Source organism: Rana temporaria, chromosome 2 (genome assembly GCF_905171775.1).
Source record: "Rana temporaria chromosome 2, aRanTem1.1, whole genome shotgun sequence".
In the NCBI taxonomy this organism is placed as follows: Eukaryota; Metazoa; Chordata; class Amphibia; order Anura; family Ranidae; genus Rana; species Rana temporaria.
Window position 1 is genome coordinate 15,082,672 of NC_053490.1, and position 12,740 is coordinate 15,095,411.

A 12,740-nucleotide genomic window follows, 5' to 3' on the forward strand; every position below is an offset into this window, starting at 1 on the left:
GTACGGGGATAAAAAAATGAAGACAGGCATACTGTAGCTTGCGCTACTATGCCTCATTTTATGCTAGAAGAAATTTTTTTTTTTTTTTTTTTGTTTATAGGGTGAACCCCCGCTTTAAGTCCCATCTCTTTTCTCCAAACTTCTAGAATGCCTAGTCTGAACTGCTACCTCCCTAATAACAAGTTTCTTGACTTAATAACTGCTGCAACCAATGGCTACTACTTAAGCCTCGTACACACGGGCCAGAATCTCATCAGGAAAAAAACGTTGTTTTTCCTGACGAGATTCTTGGCAAGAATCTCTTGTCCCCCGAGTGCACACACACTCCTTTCAAAAGAACCGCGGTTCTTTTGAAAGGCAAGAACGCATGACGTCATTGCGTACGACGAGCTTGCGTTCGTCACATTCAATGGCGTCGCCGCCATCTTGCTGCACCCTACATGTGCCGTGGAAGCTACCGCGCATGCACCAAAGTCATTTCGAGCATGCGCGGGTTTACACGGCGACACGTAAGTATACAGACACCCGGGTTTCTCGTCGGGAAACAGGCCGACAAGAATCTCGACGAGAAAATAGAGAGCAGGTTCTCTATTTTTCTCGTCGAGATTCTGTGCAGATTTCCAGACGAGAAACCTGAAAGCCTCATACACACGCTTGGTTTACTCGGCAAGAAAGCTCAGCCAGCAGTTTTCTTGCTGGTTCTTGCCGAGAAAACCGAGCGTGTGTACGAGGCTTGAGTTACCATACTATAAGCCCTTCCTGCTGCCTTTGATATCGTTGACCATCTGCTCCTCCTCAAAAAAATCTACTCCCTTGGTCTATCAAGGTGGAGGGGGGAATTGGTTCAGTTTTTTTAATTCATCTTACTGGCTGAACAAAAAAAAGAGAGCCATGTATGGCCAGTTTTGTCCTCATGTTCTGAATTGAACTGCGGTCTATGTAAAGAGCTGCACGAACTGTTGGGGTTATATACTGTAAATCCAATATAATAATCATAACAATATGACCAACGATACCTGACGTAGCTCCTCAGTAAAGATGGAGAAGACCCAAACGTACAATAAATATTCCCTCCAGGATGGATAGGTCTGGAAGTCAGTTGTCAGAACATATGCAAAAAGCCACAAAAATCCAACGTATGACACAACGTTATAATAGAATTTCACATTCGGAGCAGTGAAGAAAGCTTGAAGCTTCCAGAACCAGCTGTACGGTTTAAGTCTGTAGGAGAAATAAGAACATAGTCTGTTAGCAGAGTTCAGTCATTACTAATACAGTGGACCCTCGGATTGCGAGAAATGCGGATTTCGCATTACTCGTGAAAATCCTGACTCGAGGGAGAGCATGTCTTCTTTTTCCTCGACGGGAATGGAGAAACTTGCCTTGTCGAGTTCCTCGACAGCCTAACAAGGAACTCGACGAGCAAAACGATGTGTTTCGCCTGTCGAGTTCCTCAGTTGTGTGTACGAGGCTTGAGTGTTTCTGAGCATCTCCAAGCCTCTTTGGAGTGTTTATGAGTGTCTCTGATGCCCCCCCACCTCTGGCAACATGTGGTACTGCATAGACAAGCCGTGGCTGTGGAACAAATTATCTGAGTTTCCATTGATTCCTATGGGGAAACTCACTTTGATATACGAGTGCTTTGGATTACAAGCATTCTTCTGGAATGGATTATGGTTGTAATCCAAGGTAATGTTGTATACAGAAACAATCATCTTCAGTATTGAAGGCCTGAGAAGAACACAAAGAACTGCTTTTTCCAGAAGACTTCAGGTCATGATGTGGCGAGTCCAAGGATGCAAGTGGAGGGGATGGATTCTTGTTTTAAAGAGGTTTTTAAACAAAAATTAAAAGAAGCCAGATAGCAAGGATAACATGCCACAAATTTTTAGCAGGGTTGAACTTTAATGCCTTGTACACACGATCGGAATTTCTGATGGAAAAAATCGTATGGAATTTTTTCATCGGATATTCCGACAGACTAAGGCCCCATACACACGAGAGGATTTATCCGCGAATACGGTCCAGCGGACCGTTTCCACGGATAAATCCTCTCGAGGATTTGTGCGGATTTCCATGCGATGGAGTGTACTCACCATCGCATTGAAATCCGCGCCGAAATCCTCTGGCGATGACGTGTCGCGCCGTCGCCGCGATTATGACGCGGCGACGTGCGCGACGCTGTCATATAAGGAATTCCACGCATGCGTCGAATCATTACGACGCATGCGGGGGATCCCTTCGGACGGATGGATCCGGTGAGTCTATACAGACCAGCGTATCCATCCGTTGGGATGGATTCCAGCAGATAGATTTGTTTAGCATGTCAGCAAATATTTATCTGCTGGAATCCATCCCAGGGGAGAAATATCCACGGAAACAGATCCGCTGGAGTGTACACACCATAGGATCTATCCGCTGAAGCCCATTCGCTGGGATTTTTCAGCGGATGGATTCTATCGTGTGTATGGGGCCTTAGAAAGAGAACAAAAAATTTCTATTCATGTTCATCTCCCACAGACTTCAATGGAGTTCGCTGTTCGGGACAGAACTTTTCCCCTGTTTCGGGAGTTATGCTGTGAACCGAACAAGGGGGTGTTCGGCCCATCTCTAATCAGGATTCTGCAATATATTATTTGAGGCACTCCTCTTTGCCTTACCCTTTCGATTTGATTCTGGTATCTTGGCGGATACTTCGATTTCTCCGACTTCCATCAAGGAAAGAGGGAACATTTGTAAAGCCTTTCCTGCAAAAAAGCAAAGCAAGAATTGGCTGAAATAGAGCAAAAGGAACCCAGTGCATAACATCAAGAAATTCTATTGATTTCTTCATCTGTAACTTCTTCCATAGTCTGGAGATCAGGTCCGGACTACTGATTGGCCTGTCGGGTGATATCCAGGAGGCCTGGCATGGGAGAGGACAAGGAAGTTCCCCTGGTTGCTAAACTGCAACTGACCCTTTCCAATACCACCACCTACATTCTTTTCCATTGTGCCTAAAACAGAATTAAAGGCACAACAATCTTTTTGAACAGTTTAGTATTCATTAGATGTCATAAAATAAAATTTAAAGTGGTTGTAAACCCTCTAGTAAACAATGGCGGCTGGTGTTTGTTTTGTTTTTTTGGGGGACAAACAACCCCCCCCAGGGGTCTCACGGTCAGTCATCCAGCAAGCTCTTACCCCATCTAGGTAAGGTAGAAAAAAATATATTTTTCTGGACAGCCGCACTCCAAACAATCGTTGCCTTTATTGGTAAAATCCAAAACAGCACTACAAGCCACAGCAACAGCAAACTGGACAGCTGACGCATTTCACACTATTCCCAGTGTTTAATCATAGCTGACTAACATAAAAAGTTATTTCAAATATATACCACTCTTTAACCACTTAAAGGGACACTAAAGGCAAGATTTTTTTTTGTTTAAAAATAACTAACATCTTATACTTACCTCCGCTGTGCAGCTCGTTTTGCACAGAGTGGCCCCGATCCGTGTCTTCTGGGGTCCCTGGGCGGCTGTCTCTGCTCCTCCTCGCAAAAGCTTTCCACGTTCATGCGAGCTCCCTCGCATGGTGGAAAGCTTTTGCGAGCGCGCTCCCGTGATACAGCGGCGGCCATAGCCGCCGACTGTATCACTCGGCCCCGCCCCCCCGGCGCGCTGCATCATCCGCTGTGATTGACAGCAGCGCCAACCAATGGCTGTGCTGCTATCAATCCGCCCAGCCTAGCCAATCAACGGCCAGGCTAGGAACCGAATAGGAAGACGAGAACGCGCCCGGGACTTTTGAGTGGAGAGGTAAGTAAAACGGGGGCTCGGGGGGGGGGGGGGGCGGTGCTATCAGATGTTTTTTTACCTTAATGCATAGGAAAAGTAAAAAATATTGCATTTTTTTCAAAATTGACGCTCTATTTTTGTTTATAGCGCAAAAAAATAAAAACCGCAGAGGTGATCAAATACCACCAAAATAAAGCTCTATTTGTGGGAAAAAAAGGACGCCAATTTTGTTTTGGAGCCACGTCGCACGACCGCGCAATTGTCAGTTAAAGCGACGCAGTGCCGAATCGCAAAAAGGGGCAAGGTCCTTTAGCTGCATTTTGGTCCGGGGCTTAAGTGGTTAAAAAAAAAAAAATCCTTTAATGATCCTTTAACCCCCCACCCATATTCATACAGCCTGGTCTTCCATAGACCAGACATTCTGATGGCAGAATACTCCAGAGTCCATAAAACACTATCATTTGTATTGTGAGAAACAATGGCAGACTGACCTGTAGGTGATGATGAAGTTGCTGTAGATTAGAGGGAAGAGCATCATACACAGCAAAAGCTGGATGAAGCCATTGTCCACGGAAAGTTTCCCCCACCAGGTCCTTGTGAGGAATGTCTGTGAAAAGACAATAGACAGGTTTTCATTATATTGTCAAACGTGGCGCAGGGTGTGGGGTGCCAGAAATCAGATTGGCGAGCTACAAAATAATACTCTATGAATATGGCTACCCCCTGCTCAGAGATCCAGGCTCATGAAAGTTGAATTACTTATTGAAGCATCTCTATTGTCAACATGTAGGCCTGCTTCACGCTGATGCGAGTTCATAACGAATGTGATGCGTCAAAAACATTCTAAATTCACATGTCATCCATAAAGTCATTTAGCTGGATTCAGAAAGCCCGCCTTAACTTTGCGGCGGTGTAGTGTATCGTGTTTACACTACGCCGCTGTAAGTTAGCGAGGCAAGTACATGATTCAACAAGTACTTGCCTGCTAAGTTACGGCGGCGTAGCGTAAATGCGGCGGGCGCTAGCGCGCCTAATTTAAAATAGGCTGAGGGGGCGTGTTTTATGTCAATTTGGGTTGACCTGACGTGATTGAGTTTTTTTTGGAACGGCGCATGCGCCGTCCGTGTACATATCCCAGTGTGCATTGCGGCTAAGTACGCTGCACGGTCCTATTGGTTTCGACGTGGACGTAAATGACGGAAATCCCTATTCACTGACGACTTATGTAAAATGTTCGAATTTCGACGCAGGAACGACGGCCATACTTAACATTACTAGTCCAGCTAGTGGATGGGCACTGATAGATGGGCATAGATGGGCATAGATGGGCACTGATAGGTGGCACTAACGTATGTGTTGTACTAATGTATGTGTTGTACTAATGGATGTCAATCAGTGCTAAACAATGCCTGCCAATCAGTGATGCCCATTGTGGGCACTGATTGGCATCCATTGCGGGCACTGATTGGCATGCATTATTTGTGTATTTGTGCATCCCTGGTGGTCTAGGGTGGCATACCTTTGTTTTACAGTGGTCCAGTGGGCATCCTTGGGGGGGCTGTGCTGATAATCGATCAGCACAACCCCCCCCCCCCCATGTCAGAGGAGCAGCCGATCGGCTCTCCTCTACTCACGTCTGTCAGACGCGAGTGAGGAAAAGACGATTACCGGCTTTTCCTGTTTACATCGTGATCAGCCGTGATTGGACACGGCTGATCACGTGGTAAAGAGTCTCCGTGAGAGACTATTTACCTAGATCGGTGTTGCAGAGTGTCAGAGAGGAGGACGGCGATGCTGCGCTTTGGATCCCGGACGATCTTCTCATCGCTGGACTGGAGAGGAGATCACCCGTCGCTGGATACAGACAACGTTGGAGCAGGGATCCGGCACCAAGTGAATTACCACCGCTGGATTTATTTTAAAAATTTTTATTAATAAAGGACTTTTTTCTACGGTGTGTGTGTGTTTTCTACAACTATTTACACTTCCTTCGTGAAATGGTAGGGGTGCAATGTACCCCATTACCAATTCACATGGGGGGGCAGGATCTGGGGATCCCCTTTGTTAAAGGGGTCTTCCAGATTCTGATAAGCCCCCCGCCCGCAGACCCCCACAACCACCGGGCAAGGGTTGTGGGGATGAGGCCCTTGTCCCCATCAACATGGGGACATCCTCCCCATGTTGAGGGCATGTGGCCTGGTACGGTTCAGGAGAGGGGGGGGCCCACTCTGTCCCCCCCTCTTTTCTGCGGCCGGCCAGGTTAACGTGCTCGGATATGGGGTCTGGTGTGAATTTTTGGGGGAACTCCATGCCATTTATTTTTTTACATTGACGACGGGGTTTCCCTTAATATCCACACCAGACCTGAAGGGCCTGGTAACTGAATTTGGGGGGACCCCCACGTTTTTTTTTTAATGAATGAATCCTCTCTGAATTGCCGGGAGCCGACAATTCATTATAGCCGCAAGTCCGGTTTTAAATGACTTTTTTTCTTTCAGAAATGACACTTTGTGCAGTGGCAGTTCTAAGTACGGGAAACATGCGATATTTCACATGCTAAGGAATATTTCACTTTTATTGTTTTACTCTAAGCATTATTAAATTCACTGCTCCCGAAAAAACTGCAGTTTTTAAAACTTTTTTTGTATTGATACATGTCCCCTGGGGCAGGACCCAGGTCCCCAAACACTTTTTAGGACAATAACTTGCATAATAGCCTTTAAAATTAGTACTTTAGATTTCTCCCATAGACTTTAACAGGGTGTTCCGTGGCTTTTCGAATTTCCCTCGAACACCTCAAATTGTTCGTTGTTCGCGGAACAGGCGAACAGGCAATGTTTGAGTCGAACATGAGTTCGACTCAAACTCGAAGCTCATCCCAGGGCAATGTGGTAAATACTGCATAGTAGAAATAAGAATATAGCTAATAATACTGTGTGTTATAGGGTCTAAGAAAAAGGGAGGGGGCCCGGCAAGAAAAGGGAAGGAGTAGGCGCCTATGGAACGCACACAGTATTGCACATTAACGTAAACTCATGTTTATAGAGTCAAGGACATACATAGTATTATGCCGCGTACACACGGTCGGAATTTCCGATGGAAAAAGTCAGATGGGAGCTTTTCATCTGATATTTCAACCTTGTGTATGCCCAATCGGCTTTTTTCGTCGGAAACTTAGATTAAATCCATTAGTCTGTATAGAATTCCGACGGGAAAAAAAAACACACATGCTCAGAAACCATTCAAAGCATGCTCAGAAGCATTAAACTTCATTTTTCTCAGCTCGTCGTAGTGTTGTACGTCACTGCGTTCTTGACGGTCGGAATTTGTTGTGACCGTGTTTATGCAAGCCAAGCTTGAGCGGAATTCCGTCGGAAAAACCATCCCATTTTTTTCCAACAGAAAATCCGTTCATGTAAGGGTACAAAAGGGGGGTATAGGAAGTTGATTAGAAGGGGTAAGGGGGAGAAAGGGACAAAGAGGGAGGTGTAAGGCAGACATGGGATGTACTCTTAAGCCCTGTACACACGGGCCAGGATCTCGTCAGGAAAAAAACGTTGTTTTTACTGACGAGATTCTTGGCAAGAATCTCTTGCCGCCCGAGTGTACAGACACTCCATTCAAAAGAACCTCTGTTCTTTTAAATGGAAGAAACGCGGTGCCGTCATCGACTACACGAGCATGCGCTCGTCACATTCGATGCCGTCGCCGCCACCTTGCTACACCCATTTTGAGCATGCGCGGGTTTCCACGGCGACAGGTAAGTATACACACTCTCGGGTTTCTCGGCAGGAAATCACTGCCGAGAATCTCACAACGAGAAAATAGAGAACATGTTCTCTATTTTTCTCGTCTTGATTCTAGGCAGTTTTCTTGTCCAGAAACCTGAAAGCCTCGTACACACGCACGGTATACTCGGCAAGAAAGCTCTGCCAGCAGTTTTCTTGCTGGTTCTTGCCGACTAAACCGAACGTGTTGTGATGGACTTGAAACTAAAATGAAAATTTTATGTTATTAATTAGAACTATTAAAGTGTTTTTCGGTTTATATTTCTTTAATTTCGGATAATATTTATTTTTATATATGTATGTATGTATGTATGTATGTATGTATGAGAATGATCAATATTGCTTATTTTCCCTGATAAAGATTTTGTCAGATATTAGGAATCATATATGATGTTTTTTTAAAGTAATGAAGTCAGCATTGAAATTGAAGGACAAGCCTGTTCTCCCAGTCCCCACTGCATTTCCTGTATAGCTTTCCATAGCTTCAAGAAGAAACTGTGACTTTGCCCCCCCCATCTTCTCTTCATTTCCCTCGTGTTACATATGTGTCTCTATTCACCCCTCCCCTGCATTCCTGGATATTTTCGAAAGAAAGTACCCTTCCCCCCATCATCCTGTCTTCAGCCCACCAAAAAGGAATTCTATGTAAACTGGTCTGCTTTATTGAGAGAACGTTTATGTCACGTGGATTTTCAAGAAGAACATGAAATAGGGAACCTCCCTTCTATATGAACTGGCCAATGACGGACTCACAGAGGTTGGGTGAAATGGGTGTGAATTGTGTGGGTTGACGAATGAGAATGCATTTTTTTAATGTTGTATTTTTAATAAAGCTAAAGAGAGGAGGATTTCTCCTTCCTGTTGTTGGAATCGAGCCAGAGGTGAGCATGTGAATCTTTCTTTCTCCATAAGATTGCATTGTTTCACCCATAGTAATTTGGGTCTTCCGGCAGAAATGGATAGCCCTGAGATTGTATCAGGAAATTGATTAATGAGTCTACATCGGTGTGTGCGAGGTTTAAGGTCTCGTACACATGATCGGAATTTCCAATGGAAAAATTCAGACAGACTTTTTCCATCGGAAATTCCGACCATGTGTATGTCCCATCGGAAATTCCAATGAATTCCATCGGAGATTACATAGAGAACATATTCTCTTTTCCTCCGATGTGATTTTGGTCGGGCTAAAGCCTGATCGTGTGTGTAGCATTACTCCCAGTGGAGCTGCTGGATGTTTGGGCAGCACATTACCTCATGGCTCCTCCGAAATTCCTAGGGGTGAATGTTGCGTATAGCATGTAGTAGAAGTAAAGGAATATCCACAACAGGTGCTCTTTGCTGTGCTCTTTATTACCCAGCCGGGTAAAAACAGTAAACTTGTGGTGAGGAAAGTAAAGCTGAAGAAGATGGGAGAATAGCAGATTCAGGCGTAATGATAGGAAACAGTCCTGCTCCCAAACGTAACACTTCTTTACACCACTCCTGCCGGAGTTTAGTGTACCCAGACAGGCCTCTCTCACTGACCTGGAAACCGGAGTATCACTCGGACAATTGTAGGATAAAGTCTCTGCCACAGACCCTCCTTGGTGAACTTGAACTTGGGAGAAAGTCTCTGCCACAGACCCCTCTCAGAAAGCCCCAGAAGATACCTCTGCCACAGGTCCCCTCTGGGTTGGATTCTTGGAGATATGCCTCCTTAATTGAGTTACGTCTGGATCTCCTTCAACTTGTCGCCCAGGTACCGACCGACAGGTGATCAATCCCTCGGTTTACGGCTACCTTGATCCCCGGTGGATTGTCGAGGCCCTTTTGGACTGCCAGCCTCTCAATGGCGCTCCTCAGACCAACTTTCCACCGAACAGCAGTACAGCTTGGGATCTTCAAGAATGGGGACCCAGTCACTCACTGGATCCCCGCCACGGTTCAGATGCTCCGGGTCAGCATGGCCCCGGAACCAGGATCACGGCGTGGCATGCACGCCCTGGCCAGGTAGGCCATAACGCCGGGGCGCCGTGATGTGGCCACCCTAAAGGTGGGTGCCACACTGGACGAAGAAGACCCAGAACCAATGGCGTCTGCCCCATAAATGCCCCTCCCAGCATGCACAGCGAGGACAAACCCTCCTGATTGGCTGCTGGGAAAGAGCACCCAAACCTTGACTCCACTGCTGCCACCCGCAACACCGGAGTTGGAAGAACACCCCAGTACAACAGTATGGGCTCATAGTACAGCCAAGCTGAGACAGAGACCGCATTTTGCTACTAACAATCTGGATCAGAGTCTACTACACTCTGATCTACCCTTAAATTTCACTAGCACCATTACTATAAAGTAAATAGGCGCTACATGTGTACAGGACATAAGAGGGAGGTCAGAAGAGGCATACACTCTAGGAAATGAGGTTGTAAAAAAAAAAGGGGGGGGGCAGGGGAGACAGCACTAGACTAAACTCTAAACCTGTGTGACTGGGCAAGGTTGTGCAGTGGGAAGTCTGACGGAAGAGAGAAGCATCTTCTTTTCATTGTATGGCAAGGCTAGTTCCAGCTGAAGTAGAAGGTTCAGGGTGAGAGAGCCTGAGAGCCGGCTGTGAGAAAGTAGACATTGAAGTTCAGGATCGGGGAGCTAATCTCCCAAAAAAGTGAGCAAGAGCAAGATAGTGTGTAAGTTTACATAAATAAAAAAAGAAATAAAAAGAAAAGGTATGAGCCATAGCGTCCGGCTTGATCGGGAGAGAGGCTCACTTCCTTCAAAGCCAGAGTAGTAGGTGTTTGATATGAGAAAGATTTCCAAGAAAAGGGAATCAGATAGTCAAAGCAGAACACAACGTATTATACTCTGAAGGGAGTATTGCGTGATCAGGTTATCTAGTTGTGACAAGCCCTATGGTGTGCAGGGGAGGCATTGGGGCTGCCACCCCTTGATGCTCCAGGTACTGGCGGGGAGGCTGGTGGTTACAGTCTGCGTAGGTGGGAGTAAGAGCTTCCTCTGATCCGAAGATCTCCCGGGGATGTTGAACGCAGTAGTGATGGCAGTTGGAGGGAGCTGTAAGTCAAACTTTTTTTTTAATCTTTTTAGTTACTTCCTGGTTTCGTGCCTAGACAAATGATGTCATACATCCCAGAAGTCTTCAGAAGGGGAGGAGAGGATTCCAGGAAGTAAATGCTACATGAACCATCTTCCCTTACTCAAGCTGGCCACGGGCAGAAATGCTAGGGGAGTGTTTTTCAAAGTGATATCTCAGAAAAATAAAGCATGGATGGATGGGGGAGTTTGCTTTGAATATTAAAAATGAATTTAATAGTGTTTTTGGTTTGTGGTGCTCAGATGCAGTGAAGATCCGCTATAAGCTTCCCAATCGTATAATTCTTACTGGGTATTTGTCTCTTCATAATGATAGGCTACAACTTCCTGTCTTGGGTACATTATATCAGATCAGGGAAAAAGGCATGGCAGACAAACCTGGACACCTCCTTGTGACATAAAGGACAGAGCTTGAGAACTTTGAGCCAATTCCAGGGCGGTGGTCCTTCCCCAATTGTGGGAGACATGGATCAAAAGAAGTTCTGCCCGTTTCTCATCACTACGATAACATTCAGAGAACACTCCTGTTCAGAGAAAGAGAAAGGAATGGATGGAATGATTGCCTAGCATTTTTTTAAACATGGTTAGAAGTTAGTGAAAAACAAGTTTAAAGCTGAAGTTTGGGTATGACAATTTTTACATAGTTACAGTGGTCTGGCTTTGACCAATGTACAGTAAGCATATATGTGCCATACATAACACTGGGATTCCCAATGGAAGCTGGAAATCACTGTAGAAGGCACCGCTACTGCATCACTACTAAAGTGATTTCCACTATCTACCAGGATCTGTGCAAAGCAGGGCCGCTGATAGGGGGGACCTGTCCTCTTGTAGGGGGCCTGAGCACACAGGGGGTCCCATACAGGGAAGGGAATTAGTGATAGACAACAATTGCCGAACTCTTCCTCCAGCAGCTGAAAGCGGGTCTCTCCCCCTCTCCCTGCTGACAGCTTTTATCTATGGAGAAAGAGACAGTCGTCCCTCACTAATCCCCCTGCTTGCACAGCACCCCCCCCCCCCCAGCACTGGCTCTAATGTTAGCTCTGCAGCTGAGATTGTTATCTCTGTTACTTTGTTTCTCTCCCTCTGTCTTTTTGATCCCGAAGCTCCAACTACCCAGCCTGTATATTTTTATTTATTAACTCAGTTTTGTCTTTTAGATTTGTTAGCAAAATATAGCTTTAATATTTTCTTGGCTCATTTGTGAGGTCAGGCACTGTTGTTGGACGAGAAGGCCTGGCTCGCAGTCTCCACTCTAATTCATCCCAAAGGTGTTCTGTCAGGTTGAGGTCAAGACTCTGTAGGCCAGTTATGTTCCTCCACCCGGAACTTGCTCATCCATGTCTTTATGGACCTTGCTTTGTGCACAGGTCCAAATTATTTGGTGGAGGGGGGATAATGTTGTGGGGTTGTTTTTCAGGGGTTGGGCTTGGGTTGGGTTTCAGTGAAGGGAACTCAAAGTGGTAGCGGTGCCTGACACAGCACTGGCCGGCAACATCATCCCAGAGTTTCTTCCCGATATCACGGCTCCGGTGCTGTGATTGGCCATAGACATTGGCACAAGTCTCTATTGTAAATATCTCCTAAACCTAAACCTATTTCCAGCACCTACAGGTAAGCCTTAATCTAGGCTTACCTGTAGGTAAAAGTGGTTGTATAGGGTGTACAGCCACTTTAAGGTGTCAGCATAACAAGACATTTTAGACAATTTCATGCTCCCAACTCTGTGGGAACAGTTTGGGGACGGCCCCTTCCTGTTCCAACATGACTGCGCACCAGTACACAAAGCAAGGTCCATAAAGACATGGATGAGCGAGTTTGGGGAAGGAAAACTTGACTGGCCTGCACAGAGTCCTCACCTCAAGCCGATAGAACACCTTTGGGATGAATTAGAGTGGAGACTGATGTTGTCTTTTATACCAAATAATATACAATCCATTTCACTTCTTATTCCGTGAAATATGCATCAACTCTGCGCCTAAAAACATGCTGTGTTATTCAGTTTCCTCCTCTACGTTCACTCCAGAAAACTGTATGTATCGCTCACCCCCGAAGGAGCCGCTGATTGATTTTTGGGATCTGCAAATTAAGTTAC

General features: G+C 45.8%; 1 protein-coding gene across 1 annotated transcript in view; it reads right to left on the minus strand.

The window, feature by feature from the left end:
* The window catches only part of LOC120928841 (transient receptor potential cation channel subfamily M member 2-like), a 191,430-nt gene that overhangs the window by 91,025 nt on the left and 87,665 nt on the right, over window positions 1-12,740 (minus strand). Inside the window, exons 15-18 of the mRNA XM_040339861.1 lie at window positions 11,024-11,169; window positions 4,268-4,383; window positions 2,661-2,747; window positions 1,017-1,221 (exon numbers count right to left, since the gene is read on the minus strand). Of these exons, the coding sequence (XP_040195795.1) occupies window positions 1,017-1,221; window positions 2,661-2,747; window positions 4,268-4,383; window positions 11,024-11,169 (554 nt within the window). The remainder of the gene's footprint in view (window positions 1-1,016; window positions 1,222-2,660; window positions 2,748-4,267; window positions 4,384-11,023; window positions 11,170-12,740) is intronic.